A 25,343-nucleotide genomic window follows, 5' to 3' on the forward strand; every position below is an offset into this window, starting at 1 on the left:
CCAAGTAGATTAGGTGACAAGCATATGAGCTGTAGTTGAATCCCAATAGAGTGGATTCAGTATTCTAGTTGAGCGGATTTAAGGCTGAGGTGCATGTGAGACGTCCTTCACCTTGAGCCTGGCTTTGCTCGATATTCCGCGGATGATTGACTCAAAACCGAGTCGGGTGGATAGCTTTATAAAGGTAGATGAAACCTTGTGAGCAAACAGTAAAGATAGATGAAACCTTATGAACAGAATTATAATTGACATGAATCTAAAATAGAGGAAAACTTAAAAGTCAATTGGATGAGCTGTGGATTGCAATACAGAAAGTAGATCTACTTACAGCTTTGCATGTTGAGTTGCATGATTTGCATTGTTGCATGTTGCGAGGCATGAATATGATAAATATTAGTTGCATAAAATATATGATGATATATATGTGGATATCTGTTGGACTAACATATTTGCAGTGCCTCCTTCGGACATGGTGTAACGACCCAGCCCACTAGCAACAATAACTCGTTGGGCCCAACAACCGGCCCAAAATGCTTAAGCCCAGTTATTATTACTAGTGTCTAAGTCTCTTATAAACCCAATGATAACCCCATTCCCATCCGATGTGGGATTATTGGGGTGTCACAGACTCCCCCCATTAAGGCCCTGACGTCCTCGTCAGTTTAATCACACACACAGTCCAAGATCACAAGGCGATGTGAGACTCATATCGCTAACCCGTCATCCAGACCCTGGCTCAGCCGAGACTCGCCACATATGTCCAGCTAGTGAACCGGCTCTGATACCAAATGTAACGACCCAGCCCGCTAGCAACAATAACTCGTTCGGCCCAACAACCGGCCCAAAATGCTTAAGCCCAGTTATTATTACTAGTGTCTAAGTCTCTTATAAACCCAATGACAACCCCATTCCCATCCGATGTGGGATTATTGGGGTGTCACACCTGGTGGATTGAGCTCTTCCCTTGGGTGGCCGTACCCACTGGAAACTATGGACAATAGTTCTCACCCCTGTGTTGTTTTTTGGGGTACAGGTTCACGTGCGAGCGGCGTGGCGGCGCGAGGAAAGGGCGTAGCTCCGTAGATAGCGCCCTACCCCGAGACCAGAGATAGCGGTACCCCGAAGTGGCCTAGCTTAGGGGTTAGAGATGAATGGACAAAATTGTAATAAATGATGATTGTATTTGGAAGAAAATGTAAGTCGAAAATGTAATGTAATAAGTTATCTACCATTGAATGTTTGTAATAGCATAGTTCAGTGGTTTCTGTTTTTTATACTTCCTTATGCAATCTTTGCTTGAAATATGTTCTTGGTTGGAATCTCGTGAATTGTATTGATTGTGATGCCTAGGACGTATAGGGAAAACTATGCCCGTTCGGCGGCCTGTTGGCGTGCCCAAATCCGACCAATAGGCGGGTGTCGGGGCGTGACACTTATAATATGAAAGAGTGCGTTCCACCTTTTATTTGCTACGGGGCGTGACACTTATAACATGGAAGAGTGCGTTCCACCTTTTATTTACTAGAGAAGCTCTATAATTAGAGCGTTTTGCTGTTGTGCTACAAAACATTATTTAGGGTCTGTTCACTTCACCGAAAGTGAAATTCAAGCTGAAATAGACTTTTAACTAAGCTAGAGGTCAAATAAAAATTATTTCTTTCCTCTTATTTATTTTTATAGTTGTGAAATTGAAGTTTTTATAGTTTTACTGTTTGTTTGGTTTAAAGTTAATGGCATACAAGTTGAAATTCTCCACTTTCTTTGTCTGTTTCATCGAATATTATTGAATCTCTATATATATTAATATATTATAAGGGTTATAATAAATGTCCCAATTAGGGGTGTAATGTGGGCTGTGTAGGGCCGGCACGGCCCACATTAGCAGGGCTGAAACAGGCTAGGGGCCGGCCCGGCTTGGCCCGGCCCGAGCTACCTAATTTCTGGCCCGGCACAGCCCTTCGGCTCGGAAGGCACAGGCCTTGTCGGGTTGGCCGTGCTTCGGGTCAGCATCTTAAAATATTTATTTTTTAATTTTTTTAAAAAAATTAGTAAAAAATTTAAAAATATTAATAATAAATATTTTCATTTAAATTAATATCTTGATTAAATCATTAAAAATTTATAAAAAATAATTATAATATAGTAAAATTTTAATTTTGTTAAAAAATAAATAAATTTATGTTATTTTTTTTGAAGAAAAGAGATGGAATTTTGATCCAATGGACCAAAACACTCCTCCCAGGAGCTCCTGGGAACGAGCGCCAAGCTCTCCTCCCAGGAGCTCAGGCCCTAAGGCCTGCCTTGGATCTTGGGGATTTGGGCCGTGCTGTGCTGGGCCGCCCGTCTCTCCTTGGCCCGGCACAGCTTAGGCTAGTTTTGGGCCGTGCCATGCTGGGCCGTTGGGCCCCAGGGGAGAGTCCAGCATGGCATGAAAGCTCGGGCCGGGTCGGGTTGGGCAGCCCACGTGTCGCCCGGCTTGTTTTGCATCTCTAGTCCCAGTATTAATATTTTATTAATTTATTTTTGCTCTTTTTTTTCACAATTGACTTTAGTCCATCTTGCATTGAAATTAATATGATATTTTAAAGAGTTTGAGTTACTACTAAATTCATATTATGAGGAGTCAAATAATAAAAATAAATATTTACCTATGTCAATATTTTTACCTTTCTTTATTTATCGATGAAACAAACATATTTTTATTGTGGTCCATTAATGTACTGCTTATATGCCAAACGTTTTCTTTTCGACCACCGCACTATTTGGCTCTGCATAGGTCTGGCGAGACATGCACATAATTGTTTATATTCATAGCTTTTATTTTATTTTAATTTTTTTTTTCAATATATCGAGTTTTATTTTGTATTGATTATAGATATTCGATGGATTAGGGTTTAGGCTGTAATTTATCCGGGGAAAGATTTGTTCAAGTCAAAAACCAGCCGTGTGCAGTCTCCCCTGGGAATTGGGAATACGATCAGAGCATCGGCCCCACATGCAAGTGTAAGAATCGTGATATGCAGACCACTACACCGAACCCCATATCCTCTCCAAGACTGCAGGCCGGCCAAAACCCCACGCCCCTTGTCTGGCCCTCCCCAACTTCCCCTTCCCCACCTCCCAAATCCCAATTCGCTTCCATCCCCCTCTCCGGCGTGCTGCAGCGGTGGCGATGGCCAGTGCGGGCGGCGAAGAGAGCCGCGCATCCCCTCGCCTGCTGTCCATCCCGAAGGAGGGCGAGAGGATTCTCGCCCCGACGCGGCGCCCTGACGGCACCCTCCGCAAGGCCATCCGTATTCGCGCCGGGTACGTCCCCCAGGACGAAGTCGCCATCTACCAGTCCAAGGGCACACTCGTGAGTCTCTTCTGTTTCTCTCTTGTGGCCATAGGATTCTTCGTAGCCGTTTCTTTGTATGCTTTTCCTGGGGTATTAAGTCGTAGGTTTCCGTGTAGTTGAAGAAGGCGCAGCCGGATGTTCCACCAGGCTACGAACCGGAGCTCGATGCGAAGCCCAAGAGCAAGTCGGCAAAGAGGAACGAGAGGAAAAAGGAGAAGCGGCATCAGGTGATTTCGCTCTCTTCCGATCTGCTCACCTATTTGGTTCTTTGGTAGCTTGTAAAGTTGTAATTGTCATCTTTTGTAACAACAAAACCAGCAAACGAATGGTGTGCATTGTGCGTGTATAGTAGAAGAGAATTTCCACACAAGATTTATCCGGATGTAGAGCGAACGAATTTAAGTGATCAACCCTAGCTGCAAACTACAATTAGGGCATGTTTAATTTCCGGTCGGAGTCAGAATTAGAAATGAATTTGGATGTGTTGGAATCAAAGTTGAATGGCTGGTTTCATTAGCTCATTTCGTTTGCAACTGGCGTAGGAACTGGAATGGATGATTACAGTTCCTTCTTGGAATGAGATTCCACTTTGCATTTCTAGCCAGGGTTGAAAATCTAGTTATTAAACAATTTTCAATATACCTTCTAGTGTGAATTGAAATAGGTTTATTTTTGTCCGGGTGGTTGGAACGGGAGGTGATTCATTTGAATACCCATTCCGAGCCCAACCCTTCCCGAGTGAAACATCCCTTGAGATTTATTCTATTTAATACATTGAACTTTATTTTGTAGAATAGAGATGATGTGCTATTCGACAAATTCATCCTCAATATATGATGTGTTAAAATAGATATCAGAAGTTTAAGTTTCCGATCTAATTGTTGGTCTTCTGGGGGCCATAGAAGTCAATTAATAACTTTAGAAGCCTATCAACTAGTGGAAAGGGCAATGTTTCTTTTATTTGTAAAGCTCATGAGCATGCAAACTGTTTTGAAATTCCCTAGTGCTTGTCTGTTTATTACAAGTTGATTTATTTACAAAGATTTAAAATATTAGAATATATGTAAAGTTCTTTTAGTTTCTTTTTTATATTACGAAGCTAACTTCAGTGTTATGCTAATAGGCTTGATTAAGTTTATGTTTGAAGCATCCCACATTTCAAAGATAAGATTTGAGTATTTGACAAACATCAAACCAAAAAAGTAGCAATTTTTATTTCAATTACCAAGAGAATTGCATGTTTGAACATTTTTTTTATTGATCATTAAGAAATAGTAACATAGTGCTTCATCATTCCTTTATAAATCCTTAGTTGAGCCATTTAAAGAAGAGCACATGATTTGGAGTATAATATTGAGAAGCAGGATGTTCAAGAAGGAAATATTCTCAAGTTATAGCTTGGAGATTTCTAGAATTTAAAACTGAACAGAGCTTTTTGACTTGATGAAATGGGCGAGCATTGGGTCCGAAGAAGATGAAGTTAACACTTTCTTGTAACTCTAGGGTGAAAGATTAGATAGGTTGTTAATGGTTTAGTTGGAAGAGATTTTGAATTTTTTTGTTGTTATAGAATCTTTACATATTGTAAAATCACTTTAAAGTATATTTGACAAGATGCCGTGCTGGTGAATAATGTACATGAAACATGTTGATATATACTTGTATTGTAGAGTTTCATGTCATGATGTAGATATTTCTATAATTTAAGGAGAATGAGGGGCAGGGTGGGGACTAGGGGCCTTTCCCTATTTATGTCCCTACAAACCTTTGGGGTTGCTCGTTGCTCGTCTTTACCCTAGTTTATGAGGATAGCATCCTTCTTATCCCCACCTTTACGGTGTTTTTCATTTCCATCGTGAGCCCCACGCAAGGTTTAAAGTGCCGTGGCACGGGAGCGTGCCATTATTTTCCTGGCACGGTACGGCACGATCACGCTTTCGTGCCGACACGTGGTACGTGTGCGTGCTGATGGATACACATGGCCTCATACTGGCACGCTTTTGCACGGACTTATTTAAGTTTTTTTTTATTCCAATATGTTCTTATAATGTTATTTTGAATGATTTAGACAAATAATTATGAATATTTGCTATATATAGCTTACTATACTCATCAATTAACATCCATGTAAGCTTTTTGTATATAAAGTATAATTATACCTGGTTTAGAATAGAAATTAAAATACAATAATAAAATTCTTAACTAAATAATTATTTACATTTACAATTTTACCTAGAGATGACTGCTTAATTCCACATAGATCGTTGCATTAGATTATATGGTATATTGTCATCTGCAGATAATGTTGATATAAATTTTGCTGATATTGTGAGAAAGTCATATACAAGGTTTAAAGTGCCGTGGCACGGGGGCGTGCCGTTACGTCCCTGGCACGGTACGACGAGGGCATGCTTGCGTGCCGACAGATACGCATGACCTCCGACTGGCACACGCTTTGACACGGATTTATTTCAATTTTTTTGATTTCAATAAACTCTTATAATGTTATTTTGAAAGATTTATTTAAATAATTATGAATATTTGCTATATATACCTTACTATACTCATCAATTAACATGCATGTAAGCTTTTTGTAAGTAAAATACAACTATACCTGATGTAGAATAGAAATTAAAATACAATAATAAAATTCACAAGTATAATAATTATTTAAATTTACATCTTTATATAGAGATAACTGCTTAATTTCACATAGATTGTCGCGCTTGATCATATGGCATATTGTCACCTGCAGATACAAGATTTATTTGACAATATTGATATAACTTATAAGTATTATTGGTATTGTGAGAAAGTTATATATTCCTGATATATGTCATTGTATTGTCGGAGATAACCTGCATATGCAACTGGATCGTGGATATAATGGACAAAAGTCATCTGTGGCATATAGACTGAAGCATCATAAGGATATAGATTGCATGGAATAGAAGAACCATAATGTGGATATGCATGAGTGGACGTAGATTCGCCGTATGAGCTTTCACTATGTAATGGGATGGATTGGGATTCACTCTGAGTGCCATAAATTGATGAATCATAATCAAATATCCCTCCATATAGGCCATGTCGATATGAGGGATGCGATGATATTGAAGTACTATCAAACTGTGTGTGTAAAGTATCATCCCTTCGTGGATGTCTAGTTGATATTGCCTTAAAACTTTCTCTCATCTTCCCATAATCTTGTTGTGAGGACCTCCTATCTTTTCGACGGTCATATACCACTCCGGATGTTTGACGTGGTCGAGACCCATGATAAGCATCTTGAGTGGCATGTGTGAAGTATTGCTCTTCAGTAAATATAAGGCCACGGCCACCCCCACTCTCCTGTTGTCTTGGTGGAATGAAGTCGCCACCATCCTCACTGCTATCAGTGGTATCATCATCATCACTATATTCATCTTTAGACTGTGGTAATCTAGAATCTGTTGTTGTCGATGTATCGCTATCATCATCTTGTGGGATTGCATCAGCTGCATCTAATGGATCCATAGATGTCATACCTTTTTTACTCTTACCACTTCGGACTGTCGTTGAAAGCCTTTTTGCGGTATAAGATGTTTTCTCCTTTCCAGATTGACTCTGAGTATGACGTGAACGACCATATTCAGGTCCTTGCATAAGACGTTCGAATTCTGCATCAGAGTCATGTGTAGGATTTTGGGATTCTTCGTCCAAAGCCGTTTGTTATTGCACATTACCTTGATACCTTCCTATGTTCTCGTCAGCCCATCTTTCAACATCACTAATTCCTGCTTCATTAGCAATTATTCTGAATGGTCATGGTGGATCTTCAGGCTCATCGAGTAATGGGTCATCTTGATTGTCTCTATCTTGTAGCCAATCAAGTATGGGGTCTGATTCATCATTGATAAAACTTGCACCCAAGGGATCATAAGTTTTTAATTCCTTTTCCTTATCATACTCCTCTTGCATGCATCTTAAACGGAGTCTCATATTATAGTAGACATAAACTAGCTTCTCTAATCGAGCGTACGCTAATCGGTTACACACTTTGTTATGTATCAGTGCGAACGTGCTCCAGTTGCGTTCACATCTACTAGACATTGTCGTTTGAGATAAGACACGCACAACAATCTTTTTTAAATGCTTTGCTGATCTACCATATTGTAGTCACCACTTAGTTGTATAATTAAAAGTTAAAAATATATCAAATAAGATTTATCGTCAGCTGTAAACTGTCCAAATTATGTAGTTACTCGGATCGGTATTGTGTCTTCCGTTAATTGCACCCGCTTGGCCTAAAAGTTTTAGAGGATTCACGAAATATTTTTTCCTTTATTATGATAGTATAATAATTAGAAATCAGCATATTAACATCTAGTAAATTAATAATACATTAAAAAAATATTATACCTCACTTATGGCAAGAGCAACATGTGTTGGATCCCTCTCCAATCTAATGATAATGTTTCGTAATGCCTTCAACAGTTCATCATAAAATCCAAGATTATAACGATGATGGTACGATAGATTAAGATAATAACCTATCATTAAGAAAAAAATCACTCCATTAACAATACAAGACTACTAATGAACAATCAGTAATATATAGTTTTGTTATAATTTATAACTTACCTGCTAGATGTAGATCCCGGCTCATCTGGACGTCTCAACGTCTGTCAATAATTTTTAGAAAAGATTGACACCATAGCGGATTATTTTTTTTAATATTATCTTTAGCTATCCTCAGTTTATAATAGACATGTCTCATTTGAGGTATTTTTTTCTGATCCACTAAACGGTGGACCACATATAGTGGCTCCACAATATCAACAATCTCTTTCACATAATCCCAAAACTTGGCAGACAGAATTATTTGCTCAATCGATTTTCCATCAACCGTGGAGGCATAACGAGATGTTTGCCATTCATCTGATGCAAACATGGACTTTAATCTATTTTTATTTTGAAGAATACTGTTTAGGGCAATAAAATTTGTTGCAAATCGTGTGATACCAGAATGTACGAGTTCTCGTCCTGTGAATTTCACCATTAAAGCATGGACCCAAAGATGATTATACAATTACTTAGATATACGTTGTGCCGTATCTACAGTTTTTTTCATCCGATTTATCTCACCAAAGTCAGACATCATTAGGTTGATGCAATGCGCTGCATAAGGAGTCCAAAATAAATGTGGATGCCTTTGCATTAATAGTTTGCCAGCTTTCTTAAAGTTTGCACTATTGTCCAATACAATTTGTACCACACATTTCTCACCAACCTCACGTAACACTTGTTCCAATAATGCATATATATAGTCAGCATCTTCAAATCGACCGGTTGCATCGATTAATTTGTGAAAGATCACCTTGCCATTACAATAAATTAAAAAATTTATAATGCTCATTTTTGTTTGTCCTGTCCAACTATCACACATCAAAGTCACACCATACATCTCCCACTGTTGTTTCAAGTTTTTTACCCATACATGAATATTATTGACCTCGGCTTCAAGGTATTTGCCAGAGATCTCATACGGCGTTGGGGGTTCAACTCCTAGAGCCTCTTTTTGTATGGTAGCAATCATTGATCTATAATTTGGAGTGCTTGTTGCATGGGAAGGAATATGACTAAAGTGAAAAAACTTTGCTATTACTCTACCAATTCTACATTTTTTATATTTTTTTAACATTGTATCTATATGCGGCTGTTGAGCATTTGAGTGTGGAAATGCCATTGGGTCTATATCTATAATATTTGGATGTCTTCTACTTTTTTAAATCTGTCGAACATACGGCTAACAGAACCACTGCGAGCTAAACCAGATGGTGCAGACCTAGACTCAGACCCAGACCCAGACCCACCACCGATATCAAACTGAGAGCGTCCAAATTGTGCTCTATGTCGTTACACTTCATCTTGCTGCCATCTTTCTTGTGCAGATGCTTCCATGGCAGCTCTAGTATCAGCATCTAATTCATCACCTATACCTTCATATGGGTCAATAGGGGAATATTTTGCCGCTCGTTTATCTAGTTCATCTCGATCATCTCTTGCTTTCTTTTTTGCTAATTTTGAAGATTCTAACTCAATTTTCATTGCATGTTTTATTTCCTGAGGGACTTTAGGGCAGTTCGATACTTCAGAAAAACCCCCAGCAATATGTTTCTTTAGGCGAGTGACACCTCCGCCCATTCCGTCCATATTACAATAATTGCACTTCCAATAAAACCTATTCCCATCAATCATTTGTTCATGTTGTCAACCATAATCTTTTGATCGTTTAGGTGGCATTATGATATATAATTATTGAAATACAAACAAATAAAATAAAATCTATTCCAGAAAAATAAGAAAAAGAACGATATGATGAAAAAGATATCATATCTACCAAGTACCAACTTTGAAAATTCTTTTGTTTTTATTTTTATTTTTTGATAAATTTGAAAAAATTATAACATATAAAATTATAGAAAATTTTATTTTTTTCTAAAAACTTTTCAAAATCTGTATATTGATTCAATTATAAAGCATATAATAATGACTAGAACAACCCAAATAGGACCGCAATTACATCCATAGTTTTTTTCTTTTTTATTCTTTTAAAAAATATAGTATAAAATACAAAGTTAGCGAAATAGTTTTCTAAAAATTATAATTTCTTAAAATTAATTTAAATTTATTTATATTATTTTTTAAAAATTATTGCAGGTTATAATTTTCAAAATACAAAGACATCTTTTTTTTGCTATTTCTTTTGATCGTTTTACTGTCTTTCTTTTATAAGATATAAAAACATAATTTTAAAATTATTTTAAAAATTATTTTTTGTAATTATTTTTAAATACTTTTTTATTAAATTTTTTTGAAAAATTGTTAGATCATCAAAAGAAATAGCAATAAATTAAATGACAAATAAATTAAATAAACTTAAATAAACTTAAATATCAATTGATTTCATTTAGCTTTTAATTTTATTAATATTTTATATCTTCTAATGCAAAAAAAGAAATTATGATTGATGTACCTTAAAATTTGTTTACCCTGATTCGCCAAATGCTTCACTGTGCGAGAAGTTTTGATAAAATAATTTGCGAAAAGAAAGTGGATGTCTGTGCTGGATCGGATATGTCAATTCAAAATTAGCCCCTATATTTATAAATAAAAAAATTAAATTATAATTTTTTTGACTTACCTAATAAGCAAATCTGCGATATGAAATGTCTTTGCCTTCTTTCAAGCGACTCCTTTTCAAGCGACAAGAAAAATAGGACAAATAATTTAAGGAAGATATGTAAGAACTGAAAAGAAAAAAAGAGAGGAGAAGATAGCTAAGCATCGACAAAAGAAAGAAAGGGGAAGAAAGAATAAGAAGGAAAGAAAAATGGGCCGCGGGGGTCGGGAGGCGGATTTGCATGAATTTATATGTGAGATTGCCTTTGGGTTACCCAAAGGCCAAACAAAAAAAAAACACAAAAAGACAAAAAAAATATCAGGGCATGTGACATGATGCGAATTAGGCAATAGCACTTTCAAAAGGATCCAAAAGAGAGGGATCCAAAGAGAAAAAAAAAGCAAAAGCAAAAAAAAAAGCAAAAAAAAAAAAGAAAGCAGCGGCACGCGGCACAGTGCCGCGGCACATGGCCGCGTGCCGCGGCACATGGCCGCGTGCCGCTTTGTCTCGTGCGGCATGCGGCCTTGTGCCGTGGTATCCAGGGGGGGTCCGAGACCCCCCATATACCGTGCTCGCTTCTTGGGGGCACGGTACGGCACGCCCCGTGCCGTACAGCATGGGGCGGCACTTGCATCCTTGTTCATATATTCCCGATATATCTCATTATATTGTCGGAGATAATTTGCATATACAACTGGATCGTGGATGTAATGGACAACAATCATATGTGGCATATGGACTGAAACATTATAAAGATAAGGATTGTACGGAATAGAAGAACCATGATGTGGGTATGCATACGTGTCAGTGGACGTAAATTCGCCATATGAGCTTTCACTATGTGAAGGTATAGATGGATATTAATCGGATTGTTGTTGCTCCAATTGATGCGGGATGGATTGGGATTCACTCTGAGTGCTATGAATTGATGCATCATAATCAAATATCCCTCCATAAAGGCCATGTTGATATGAGGGATACGATGATATCGAAGTACTATCAAACTGTGTGTGCAAAGTATCATCCCTTTGTGGATGTCTAGTTGATACTGCCTCCAAACCTTCTCTCATCTCTCCATAATCTTGTTGTGAGGTCCGTGAGGACCTCTTTATCTTTTTACGGTCATATACCATTCAAGATGTTTGACGTGGTCGAGATCCATGATCAGCATCTTGAGTGGTATGTGTGAAGTATTGCTCTTCAGTAAATATAAGACCACCCCCACCTTTCTGTTGTGTTGGTCGAATGACGTTGCCGCCATCCTCATTGCTATTAGTGGTATTATCATCATCATCACTACATTCATCTTTAAACCGTGGTAATTTAAAATCTGCTGGTGTCGATGTATCACTATCATCATCTTGTGGGAGTGCATCAGTTGCATCTAATGGATCCATCGATGTCATACTTTTTTTTACTCTTACCACTTCGGACTGTCGTTGAAGGTCTCTTTGCGATATAAGACGTTTTCTCCTTTCTAGATTGACTCTGAGTATGATGTGAGCAATCATGTCCATGTCCTTGCATAAGACGTTCAAATTCTGCATCAGAGTCATCTGCAGGATTTTGAGATTCTTCGTCCAAAGCTGTTTGTTCTTGCACATTACTTTGAGACCTTCCTACATTCTCGTCGTCAGCCCATCTTTCAGCATCACTAATTCCTGCTTCCTCAGCGATTATTCTGAATGGTTGTGGTGGAGCGCCAGGCTCATCGAGTAATGGGTTCTCTTGATTGTCTCCATCTTGTAGACAATCAAGTATGGGGTCTGATGCATCATTGATAAAGCTTGCATCCAAGGGATCATAAGTTTTTAATTTCTTTTCCTTATCATAGTCCTCTTGCATGCATCTTAAATGGAGCCTCCTATTATAGTGGACATAAATTAGGTTCTGAGCATACGCTAATCGGTTATGCACTTTGGTATGCATCAATGCGAATGTGCTCCAATTGCATTCACATCCACTAGACGTTGTCGTTTGAGATAAGACACACAACAATCTTTTTTAAATGCTTTGTTGATTCACCATATTGTAGCTACCACTCAGCTGTACAATTAAAAGTTAAAAATATATCAAATTAGATTTATCATCAGGTGTAAAATGTTTAAATTATGGAGTTACTTACTCGGATCGGTATTGTGTCTTCCGTTAATTGCACCCGCTTGGCCAAAAAGTTTTAGAGGATTCACGAAATATTTTTTCCTTTATTATGATAATATAATAATTAGCAATCAACATATTAATATCTAGCAAATTAATACGACATTGAAAAAGCCATTATACATCATTTATGGCAAGAGCAACATGTGTTGGATCCCTTTCCAATATATTGATAACGTTTTGTAATGCCTTCAACAGTTCATCATTAAATTCAAGATTATAATGATGATGGTGAGATGGATTAAGATAGTAATCTATTATTAAGAAAGAAATCACTCCATTACTAATGCAATAATACAAATGAACAATCACTAATAAATAGTTTTGTTATAATTTATAACTTACCTAGGTGTGGATCCCAACTCATCTGGATATCCCAACGTCTGTCAATAATTTTTAGATAAGATTGACACCGCAACGGATTATTTTTTTTGATATTATCTTTAGCCATTCTTAGTTTATAATAGACATGTCCTATTTGAGGTTTTTTTCTGATCCACTAAATAGAGGACCATGTATAGCGGCTCGACAATATCAACAATCTCTTTCACATAATCCCAAAACTTGGCAGACAGAATTATTTGCTCAATTGATTTTCCATCAGCCGTGGAGACATAATGAGATGTTTGCCATTCGTCTGATACAAATATGGACTTTAATCTATTTTTACTTTGAAGGATATTGTTTAGAGAAATAAAATTAATGGTAAATCGTGTGAGACCAGGACGTACAAGTTCTTGTCCTGCGAATTTCACCATTAAAGCATGGACCCAAAGATGATTATACAATACTTAGATACACGTTGTGCAGTATCTACAGTTTTTTTTACTCGATTTATTTCACCAAAGTCAGATATCATTAGGTTGATGCAATGCGTTGCACAAGGAGTCGAAAATAAATGTAGATGCCTTTGCATTAGTAGTTTGCTAGCTTTTTGGAAGTTCGCACCAATGTTCCGATACAACTTGTACCACATATTTCTCACCAACCTCACCTAAAACTTGTTCGAATAATGCATATATTAGTTAGCATCTTCAAATCAACCGGTCGCATCGATTGATTTGTGGAAGACCATCTTGCCATTACAGTAAATTAAAAAATTTATAATGCTCATTTTTGTCGGTCCTGTCCAACTATCACACATCAAGGTAACACCATACATCTCCCACTATTGTTTGAACTTTTTTACCCATGCATGAATATTATTGACCTCTGCGTCACAGTATTTGCTAGAGATCTTATACGATGTTTGGGGTTCAACTCATGGACTTTCCTTTTGTATGGTAGCGATCATTGATCTATAATATGGAGTACTTGCTGCATGGGAAGGAATATGACTGAAGTAAAAAAAACTTTGTTATTGCTCGAGCAATTCAACCTTTTTTTATCTTTTTTTAGCATTATATCTATGTGTTGTTGTTGAGCATCTGGACCAGAAAATGCCATTGGGTCTATATCTATTAGATGTCATCCATTTTTTCTTTTTGGTTCTTTTTTAAATTTATCAAACATGCGGCTAACAGAACCACTTAGAACTAAACTAGATGGTGCAGAGCCAGACCCAGACCTACCACCGACATCAAACTGAGAGCGTCCAAATTGTGCTCTATGTCGTTGGACTTCATCTTGCTGCATCTTTCTTGTGCAGATGCTTCCATGGCAGCTCTAGTATCAACATCCAATTCATCATCTATACCTTTATATGGGTCAACAGGGGGATATTCAGCCGCTTGTTTATCTAGTTCATCTTGATCTTCCCATGCTTTCTTTTTTTCTATTTTTGAAGATTCTAACTCAATTTTCATTCATGTCTTATCTCCTGAGGGACTTTAGGGCAGTTCGCTACTTCAGGAAAACCCCCAGCAATATGGTTCATTAGACGAGTGACACCTCCGCCCATTCCGACCATATTACAGTAATCGCACTTCCAATGAAATCCATTCCCATCAATCATTTGTCCATGCTGCCAGCCATAATCTTTTGTTCCTTTAGGTGGCATTATAATCTACAATTATTGACATACAGACAACTAACATAAAATCTATTCTAGAAAAATAAGAAAGAGAACGACATGATGAAAAAAAAATCATATCTGTCAACTTTAAAAATTCTTTTGTTTTTATCTTTTTTTAGAATTAAAAAATTATAACAGATAAAATGATAGAAAATTTTATTTTTTCTAAAAACTTTTCAAGATCTATATATTGATTTGATTAGGAAGCATATAATGACTAAAACAACCAGAATAGGACTGCAATTACATCCATATTTTTTTTTTCCTTTTTTATTCTTTTAAAAAGTATCTAATCAAAATTTGTTTAGGAGATCGATTTTTGTTCTCCTGATTCACCGAAAGCTTCGCGGTGTGACAAATTTTGACAAAATAATTTGCGAAGAAAAAAATAGATGCCTATGGTGGAAGCAGAGGGCTCGGGTCGATAGATAATTGGCTCCTATATTGATAAATAAAAAGTTAATTATAAATTTTTTTGACTTACCTAACAAGTAAATATGCGATTTGCAATGTTTTTGCCTCTTTTAAGTGACGAAAAAAAGAAGATTAAAATAATTCTAGAAAGATATGTAAGAACTGAGAAGAAATGAAGATAGAGCAGAAGAGAAGTAGCGAGTCATGGGAGAAAGGGAGGGGGAAGAACGAAATATAAAGCGAAGAGAAAGGAAGGTGAGATGTACCTGTGCCGGCGGGGGGGGGTTGGGGGGGGGGGGGGGGGNTGAGGGGGGGAGGTGCAGAAAGTCAAAAAAAAAAATGGTGACATGATAAAAGCAAACGAAAAAAGTGTACGGGAAAAACCAAAAAAAGAAGAAAACAAACAAAAAAAGAGGCATCAGCCAAAAAGCAAAAAAAGGTGAAAAAAAGACAACACTAAACAGGCGCAGAGGAGGGGGGGTGTGTGGCACGGTACCCTAGTCAAAAAGCAAAAGAAAAGTGAAAAAAAAAGACAACATAGGCGTGGGGGCGTGGTACCCGAGAAAACAAAAGAAAAAGCAAAAGAAAAAAGCAAAAAGAAAAAGCCAAAAAGCAAAAAAAAAGGGCGCAGCACGCCGGTACGTGCTGCGATATGCACCTGCGTTCCGCGTTGTCTCGGGGGGCGGTGCGAGACCCCCCCTTACCGTGCCCCCTTTATGCCGCCCCATGCCGTACGGCACGGGGCAACACTTTAATCCTTGGCCCCATCGATAAGTAGATCATCAAAAGAATTATTTTAATCATTACCCACCACTCAAAATTCAATTCAATTAAGCTTAATTTTAATTTGGATCCTCTAATCTTTTCATTCAGTAATTAAAGGTTTTTTCCTTATTGAAGTTTTGAAAACTCATAGGTCAAACACCTTTTATCTAATGTTCTATATGACTATACAATAAACTTTGGTTACATTCAATAACGTTGACTAAATTATCCAGAATATCTGACCTATCAGATGCGTGTGAATATGAGCCCCTATATTGGTGCTGGTGCTGTTATGGGACTATAGTTATATGCTAAACTTTGTTGGTTGGCATGCTTAATACTCTTCATCCATGGTGAAGAACTTTGATATTGAAAACTTCCAAACCTTATAGTTATTTGGCACTTCTTAAGGAGTCGATGTCTCTCTTCTACGTTTTGTTTCTTTGACATATTCCTTATAAGTTAGTAATCAGTTTTTGTTAATTGAATATTATTATTGTAATAGTTCACCTTTTGTAATGTAATTACCATGAAAATCATAAAATGAGGAAATGAAAGCAAACCTTACCACTACATGTAAAGTGGCTATTTTCTCATTTGAACCCTTGGTGCCTAGGTTCCTATGGAACAACACAGTTCCGTGCCAAGTCTTGCTGCCCTCATTGCTACCTAATTCGTATAATTAATTCACATTTGCACCTAAAATTTGAAGGCTAAGCTTGTTACTTGTTAGTATCACAATTCAGGAGGACTCAAATTCGGGCTATGTTTTTGGGATCTTAATCATGCTTCCTACTTTAATACTTGATTCTTATGTTGGAGTAGGCGAGTAGTGAACCCTCATAGTGGTTAGGAGAGTGGCCTATATAATTTCCCAATAAATGGATATAATTGCTTGACAAAGTGAATTTCAGTGGGCTCAATGGTTAATGACCATTAGTTAGCGTGATGTTTACTACATGTTTGGAGGAAAAATTATGAGTAGCACTCTATTATTCAAAAGTGCTAGTATTTACAATCCCTCAACCATGGAGAAATAAGATATCAAGTGAATATGGATAGAATGATGCAATTCAAATCCTAGCCAAGATCACATTCGAGTCATTAGTTGTTTAATTATATCGGTTAAACTTAGATAATTAGGTTTCTTCTGGCTTGATTTATCGGTCTCTCCATATTTTTTGTATTTGGTGTAGTTTTGGAAAGGTAATAGGTCAAGTTTCTTTTTTTGAAGGAATTTTTGGGTGATTTTCATATATATTCTTTGGCTATTATTTTGGGTCCTATTTGGGCTCTATTAAGGCTATTTGAGAGTCTTTAGGAAGATTAGGATTTTATTGTGGAGTCTTAATTAATGATTTTTAGAGTTCTATTGCAACAGTAGATAGGTTACGAAAAGTCTTGCATGGTTAAAAGTTTCCTTTTGGTACAATTTGATACTTTTATATATAGGCAAAGTAGGGATCTAGATTAGTGTTATTTATAATTAGATATTTGGTTAATGAAAGTTGTTTTTCGATTCCTTTAGGTTTCTTCATTGTTTACTTCTTTCCTCTCAGTGCCTCAATTGGTTGTCTACAATACTCATTTCTCCATCGGTGAAAATAAAATTATTTAGTGGAAACTTATTGAAAAAACCTCCATTCTCTTATGTTAATTTTTTGTGCTACAAAAAGTAGGACATATTAATCTGATTCAAATTGAACTCAATCAAGAAGGTTTAGAACGAATCACATGGTGGTTTGGTCAATCGGGTCGGTTGGTTTCACACTACGGCAGTACTATGATCTACCTTGGATGTGGTTTGCTATTGATAAGCTGCAATATGTATGATTATAACATGTAAGAACTTGCTTGTCATGAGCGTAGCGCTTCTCGTTTGAATCTCATGAAAATAATGTATCAGACATTTAGTAATCTATATATGTGAACCAACATTCTCTGGCACAGTAAATACGGTGAGATTCCTCTTTGGTGCCAAGGCTAATCTGAGTCAATTATTTTAGTTTGCCCTCTGCTGTCTTATTCTTAGGTAGTGGGGGTTGCATCTGTAATTTTTCCATCAACAGCAATGAGAGAGCAAGATCTTTGAGATGTAAAATATGGAGGATCCCAAACATTTGTTGACATTGAGCTTTGGATGTCATCCTCTTGAGCTTGACTATTTTGGAGAGATTTGAAGGGCTATCACGCAAAAGAATTTTGCCATCATATGAAAATCCCTTAAAAGTCCCTGCTAGCCTTGAGCCCAAGGTTTAAAGTGCCGCCCCGCCCCGTGGTACGGCATGGGGCGGCACGTACTGCACTACCAAGAAGGTGGCACAGTACAGGGAGGGTCTCGGACCCCCCCAACGTGCTGCGGTACGGATTTGCGTATCGCGCGAGACAACGATACGCAGGTCCGTGCCACGGCACTATGCCATGCCGGCACACTTTTTTTTTGCTTTTTTTTTGTTTTTTGCTTTTTTTTTCTTTTTGTTTTATTTTTTGGGGTTCTACTCTTTGGGATACTAAGAAGCATCCCACACCCTCCAAAGACCTTGCCGGGCCCTCTACTTCTACCACAGACATTCATTTTTTTCATAAAGTATTTTATCAAAATTTGTCGCGCCGCGAAATTTTTGGCAAATAAAGGAACAAAATCGAACTCAATAAGCAAATTTTGAGGCACATCAAACATAAAAATTTATTTTTGCGTTAGAAGATTAAAAATATTAATAAAATTAAAAGCTAAATTAAATAAATTGATACTTAAATTTATTTAATTTATTTGTCATATAATTTATTGCTTAATTTTTTTGATAGATCTAAAAATTTTTTGAAAAAATTAATAAAAAAATAATTTTTTCAAATGCTTTTTAAAATATTTTTTAAAATAAAACTATTTTTTGTATTTTATAAAAGAAAAACTATAATATGGTCAAAAGAAAGAAAGAAAAATGTTTTTACATTTTTAAGATTCTAACCTGTAAAAATTTTTATTCTGCATCAGGTGTAGCTGTACATTACGTACAAAAATGTTTACAAGTATGGAATTAGGCTGGAATACTATTAATAGTATTTGGTCTTTTTTGCTATCGAGTTTTTAACCCTTGGATGAAAAATTGTAGGGTTAGGATGATAGTGATTCTCTAAGGTTTAGTGGTGGTCCTCTAGGGTTGAGTGGGTGGTTGGTTGAATAGTATAATCTAAAGTATGGAATTGATTAAAATGTAGATCTAATGGGTAAAAAATCGATAGCAAAAGAGCTCAAATACTATTAAAAGTATTCCAGCTCAACTCTACAATTATATTAATTGATAAGTATAGTAAGTTATACGTAGCAAATATTCATAATTATTTGATTAAATATTTTAAAATAATATTATAAAAGCTTATTGGAACTAAAAAAAAAAAAAGTCCGTACCAAAGTGTGCTAGTAGGAGGTCATACGTATCCATTGGCACACAAACGTACCATGTGTTGGCACAGAAGCGTGTCGGTGCCGTACTGTGTCAAGCAGATAGCGGCACGCCCCCGTGCCACGGCACTTTAAACCTTGACTGAGCCATTATGTGATGGGAACATATAAAGACCCATTGGCATTTCCATTGGCACTTCGAGTATTCAGGGTATTGGATCTGGGTATCCTCAGCCTCTAAAGTGATCATTGCGAATGGATTTGTATGGAATATTGTATTTCAAATATTTGCAGATAGGTAGAACATGACAATCATTTGTCACCTTCTTTCTAGTCTTTAATTTAATTAACAAGTTGGTTTTCTTTGTTATGAATTGGTGAATTACTTCGTCATTGCCTTCATTGCATCCCACTCCACCCAAATACTGGCACTGCATATGAGTATATGATGCTATTCTTATAAATATTCACTTGTCTCTGCCCTAAATGTCAGAGAGTATATGCTTCTATTGGTCATAAGTAGTCACTTGTCTCTTCCCTAATTGCCCATATACTGCTAGTGGCTCTTATTTTCTTTTCTATATATATATATATATATATATATATATGTATATTCACAAGACAGCTCTTTCTTCATTCAACTTGTCGCATTGAATTAGTAAGGTTTAGTTCTGGTGGGTGAGGTCTTCCTTAGAGTCACCTTGATAAATGACCGGCCACATGGAAGTGTTGTAGGAGATGGGATTGAATTTGATTGGGAACAAGAAAGAGAGGTTTTGTAAACTACACCATGGCAGCAACTTGAGCAGCCGTGCAGATATAGCAGCAAAGGAGGGGAATCTCCGGCAAAGACAATAGAGACAGGCTGTTCGGAAGATGGCTTTATTGGCAGCTTCCTAGTGATATCTCCTAGTGCTAATAGGCTTAGGATTAATGCTTTTATCTGAATATTTATCTAAGCCTAAATTAGAATAAACTGACAGAAATGAAAAAGACTCGCAGAATCCTAATTAAATTAGGATTGATTACCCTAATATGACTCAAATCAAGTAAATAAGAACTGACACTAAATTAAGCCCCAAATTTGATTAAATGCCTAGTAGGTTCTTGATTTGCACCATTTACTACCTCCCTTGAAGTGAAAGAGATAGTCTTTGAGCTTGTTATCACACCATCAATTCATCTATCTAGCCCTTGATACGCTCAAAGTCATTGAAGATGGAACATGGCCAATGAATTTAGATGCCATGAAAATAGCACGGTGTTTATTGGGATCTGCAATTTTTGTATTGTTGAGACAACTTAGGAATTTCTTTTATGCATTCCTAGAATTTCTTTTATGCATTCCTATCCCTACGCAAAGCTGTTTGAAGTCCCGAAATTTTTACTATTGTTAAGTTGAGATAGAAATGAGGAACACATTTATTCGTATCTTTGGGGAAATCAAAGTTTCATAGTGGTAAATTTTTAGGTTGATAAAATTGTAAGAAATGAACCTAGGAATACTGTGCAACTTCCATTCCAATTTAGAAACTTACTAAACTTACTATTACGAAGTTGTCTAAAATATTTTTTGCTTACAAGGCTTTGCATTTTTAGCTTTCAAGATTAACTAGTTTAATTTGTTTTTGATACTTTCACAAATTCTTTTTTTGACAAATTGAATTGTTTCATTACCAAGTTCTCGAAGCATAACCTTATAATTATTGGCAGGCTGCTCTTGCTTCATCAAGTGACAAGGGGAAGAACTTAGACGACCAAGCTGAGGTGCTAAAGGCTGAAGAGGTTTCTTTATCTCAAATTAAGCCGCAGCAATCGGATGCATCAGGATCTATAGTTGAGCAGATGAATAGAATCTCTATTTCTGAAGTGCCAGTGGAAGTGGGTTCTTTCACTGATTCAGCGGAGGTTCCAAAAGATAGGTCTTCTGGCCAAGATTTAGATAAGAGAATTCGGGCCCTTAAGAAAAAGGTACTTTCCATTGTATACTTTCCTGTTTTAATTTGTATGCTGTTATTTTGTTTGTTATATGCAGACTTTTTCATTCAACTAAATTTCTAGTTTTTGTTAGAAAAGAATAATTCAGGAAAATTTAAGATTAAAATTTTAGCTGCTTCTTGTTTGGCACCAATAACCTTTTCTTCCAAATGCGCAACAAAATATCACACTTCTTTTGGAGGTTCAATATGCTGAATTATATGAGAAGGCTTATTACCTTCAATATGTTGTGGGAAGGTTTATTATCTTTTGAATAGCAACTGTCGGTTGGATTTTTCCTATGTTCTACACACGCATATAGCGATATGACAAATTCTAAAAACTTAGGATATGATACTGGAGGATATAGTCATATAAATATTTTTAATTTGTATGCTATTATATATTGATAAATATTGACAATATATGTCATTAATTATCTAGATGATTAAACTACACCAAGAAATAAACTAGTGTGAATGTGTGATGATATAATTAAACTATATTTACAATGTATTTAGCATTTTTAATCAAGAGACAAAATTAATCAGGCTTGTATTAATCTTGAGGTTCAACAACCATGAAATCATGATTCAAATGTCGTTCAAATATTTTAAGTGTGGTAACTCATTTCCATAATGAAATCATAATAAAATTCCTTTTTTCGTATCTGGGCCACTTAAGAATGATTTCACCTTGAAGAAGGCCCTAAAGAACGCCACCCATATCCCGCACGTATCCTTCGTGTCCGCACGCTGTGCACATGCTTATGCACATTTGTGCGCGTAGGTGTGTGGGGTTGTGCCTATTCTGATGCAGAACCAAATGTGGACGAGATTAGGTCGAGTTATCTTTTTATTTAGTCAATTTTTTTTTTTTTTGTAATAGGTTTGATTGAGTCGTTTTTTTAATTTTTTCTAATTTTTTGAATTATTATTTTTGTTATTTATAATTGCGTGATTTTTTTAAAAAAGATTTTTTGGATTTATCGTGTGAAATAAATTCCTAAAAATTAGGGATATGGTTTAGGGCTTTTTTTAAATATGTTCGAATTAGAAAAATCTCTAAAATTTTGGGATTTGTTTTAGATTAGGATTATATGTTAACGACTATATTTATAGCCTATGCCTTGTAATTTTAGAGTTGAGTTATGATGGAATAAAATTTGGGTTTTGTCTTTTGACTGCGGTCATGATATCTTCTTCTTCTTGCCATGCACGTCGATAAAAATATTTCTTTCTAAAGGTTCTTTCTTCTTTTTTTCATCTATTTGGTCTCGTTTATTTCTCACTTTTTCTTCGTTCAAGGATTAAAGTGCCTATCGGCACGGGCCGTATCCACCGTGCTATATCGTGCCAGGAAGATATCGGTACGATACAGTTCCCGTGCCGATGGCACAACTCAAAACCCTCTATTCTTGAAATTAGTAAGTAATTTTCTCAATAAAGTTCAAAATATTTGATAAAAATACATAATAAATGATTGGCATAATTTGTTGCTAAAGAAAATAAATATTTCATGCCATTATGTGTTGGCATACATATATTTTTTGTGACTGACACGCATCGGCATGACCCAGCACGCACCGTGCCGGCAAGTTTCTGGCACAACCCCGTGCCATGGCACTTAAATCCTTAGTTTAATCCTTATTCTCTAATATTTTCAAAATTATTCTGAAATTTTCTAAAAATTTTAAAATTAAGTTTTCTTTAAAATTTGGACTCATCACTAAATTTGTCCTACATCAGTTTTGGTATCAGAGCAAAATTGCTCCTAAAATAATTTCAAAATCATTCTTTGAATTTTTCGATCGTGAATTCTATTCCTCTTCTTCCTTCCAACCTACCATGAGATTTGTATGGTGTTCCTTGTCGAGTACAAATTGATCATTAATTTTCTCATAATCTTATTTCGAGAAAATTTGTAGAAAAGTTAGATCTTATTCCATGTTATTGTTTTTCTCCTATTCTTGTGTCTTATGATGGCCATTATTATCGAATTCAAATGTATTAAATCCAGCTTGCTCACAAGGCAAGATGAATACAGAGAGGAAGTTGTATTTATCATGGTTGATATGCAGAGATGTGACATACTAGTTGGACGACCATGGCATGAGGCCAAACATGCTTTTCTAGCTATGGAGGAAAATAAATATTTCTCTTACGATAATGGCATTCGATATGCTAGTTTTCCAAGGGTCGAGAAGCCGAAGTCGACGTAGCCACATCCAATTATGTATCATTCTTCATCATCTCCATCGACTCCAACTTTTGAGCCATCTAAACAGATTATTGTGGCGTCCGTTATCCCACCTCCATCACCACCACCGAAGGCCCCTCTTCTACCACAAGTTGAGTTTCAAATAACAATCATGACTAAAATAGTGCTAAAAATTTTTTTTCGAGATGGGGGCATTGGATTGCACCACTTCATCCTCCTTATGATTCGATATATCTCCATCCTATAGTTGATTATCATGATCTCAAGGATGAGATCTTGCGCAGTAGAAGCGACTGATGTAGAACCGAATGCCGACATGATTATGTCTAGTCGTCTTTTTATTTATTTAAGTCAATTTCTTGTAATAGGTTTAATTGAGTCGTTTAGATTTTCTCCCATTTACTGCCCCCGTCGGGGCGGACCGGGGCGGAAGCTCCACCAACCCGGATCCGTTTGCATCCCTACTCTTGCCATGTGCGCCGGAGAAAATCTTTCTTAAGGTTCTTTCTCTCTTTCTTGATCTGTTTCTTCTCTTTTATTTTTCGCTTCTTTTTTCGTTTAATCCTTATTCTTTAATCTTTTCAAAATTATTCTGGAATTTTCTAAAAAGTTTTAAATTTAGTTTTCTTTAAATTTTGGGCTCATCACTTGCAAGATAGATTAGGCTTTTTCTAATTTGTCCTACATTATCTTCTCATATGTGCACGCTTTGAACCCGTATGAGTGCATGTGCACGCATGCATGTGTCCCTACACACACTTGCCTGTACATGTGTGCACGCACATGGGCATGTGTGCGTGTGTGCACGCACGTGGGCATGTGTGCACTTGTACATGTGCATGTATGTGCATGCGCACGTGTGCTATGTGTTGATCTGCATGCGTGCTGGCATGTCTGTATGAAAGAAGAGGCGTACTTTGCATATGTGGATGCATGTATTATGTTAAATAATAGTCTTTTTGATGTTTTTTATGATATTAGTCTTCTAATGATGGTGGCATGACAAAATCTGTGTTGAAATATGCATTGAATTGTATGGCATATCAGCTTTTGAGAACGCCTATTTTAATACAATTTGTACATTCATAGCTTGTTATTTTGTATAGAAAAATCTGGCCGACTGTACTGCTATTGCTAAAATTGACCACACAATTTTCTAGCTTTCTCCTTTTCAGAGAAAAAAAAAAAAAAAGGGCTAACGTATAACTGCTCAAGTTGCATACTTATTAGCGAAATAGAGACACTATCTCTGGGCCTCTGGCTATACGCTTAAAAGACTGATCTCTTCCTCGGCACTGCCGAGGAAGTCATTAACTATTTCGATCCCTCTTGATTTTACTTGAACAGTCAGAAACCTTTACTCGTACATCTTTCGGAATTGATCAGTCGCAAAACTTTTCATAAATGCAATACTAGATGTTTCTATTTTGACAATTTGGAACTATATGCTGCAGATACGACTAGCAGAAGCTCTATTGCAAGGGGAGCATCAAAATATGATGACCGAGCAGTTGGATAAGATGAGAAAAATGGAAGGGTGGCGGGAAGAGCTTAAAATTTTGGAGGACAGAAAATCAAGTGTGGTTTCCTAAAGCGCATTAATTTTAGCTGTAAAAAAGTAACTTAAACCCTAATTCCCAGCTGACGTGTTGATTTCTGTGTTAGGTGTTCATTAGATCTCTATTTTATTGTGCTTCAACGTTGTATCCATTCAGAAATATGAAGAGTTTGTTCATTTGGTAAATTGTTCTAAATGGGTTTCCATACATGTTATCGCGGAATATATAGTTTAGTCCTGAAGGGCTGACAAGTACCGCTTTGTCTGATGATTAAAAGATTACTTTTGCTTCTGCTGTGTGGAGGTAGTGGATGACATAGTTTTCCATCTCAA

The 25,343-nt window shown here is 36.5% G+C and overlaps 1 protein-coding gene across 2 annotated transcripts; it reads left to right on the top strand.

The window, feature by feature from the left end:
* On the top strand, positions 2,966-25,343 carry LOC109722312 (partner of Y14 and mago). Of its 2 annotated transcripts, XR_002219446.1 has the most exons (5): positions 2,966-3,355; positions 3,454-3,564; positions 20,969-21,226; positions 23,420-23,582; positions 24,907-25,014. XR_002219446.1 is itself a non-coding variant. In XM_020250335.1 (4 exons), exons 1-4 carry the CDS (start codon positions 3,173-3,175, stop codon positions 25,042-25,044), a joined length of 690 nt encoding a protein of 229 aa, XP_020105924.1. In that variant the 5' UTR covers positions 2,979-3,172; the 3' UTR covers positions 25,045-25,343. The 2 variants fall into 2 exon arrangements, 1 of the variants encoding a protein (XP_020105924.1); XM_020250335.1 differs by lacking the exon at positions 23,420-23,582 and having other exon boundaries at positions 2,979-3,355; positions 24,907-25,343.

Source organism: Ananas comosus, linkage group 1 (genome assembly GCF_001540865.1).
Source record: "Ananas comosus cultivar F153 linkage group 1, ASM154086v1, whole genome shotgun sequence".
Classification (NCBI taxonomy): Eukaryota; Viridiplantae; Streptophyta; class Magnoliopsida; order Poales; family Bromeliaceae; genus Ananas; species Ananas comosus.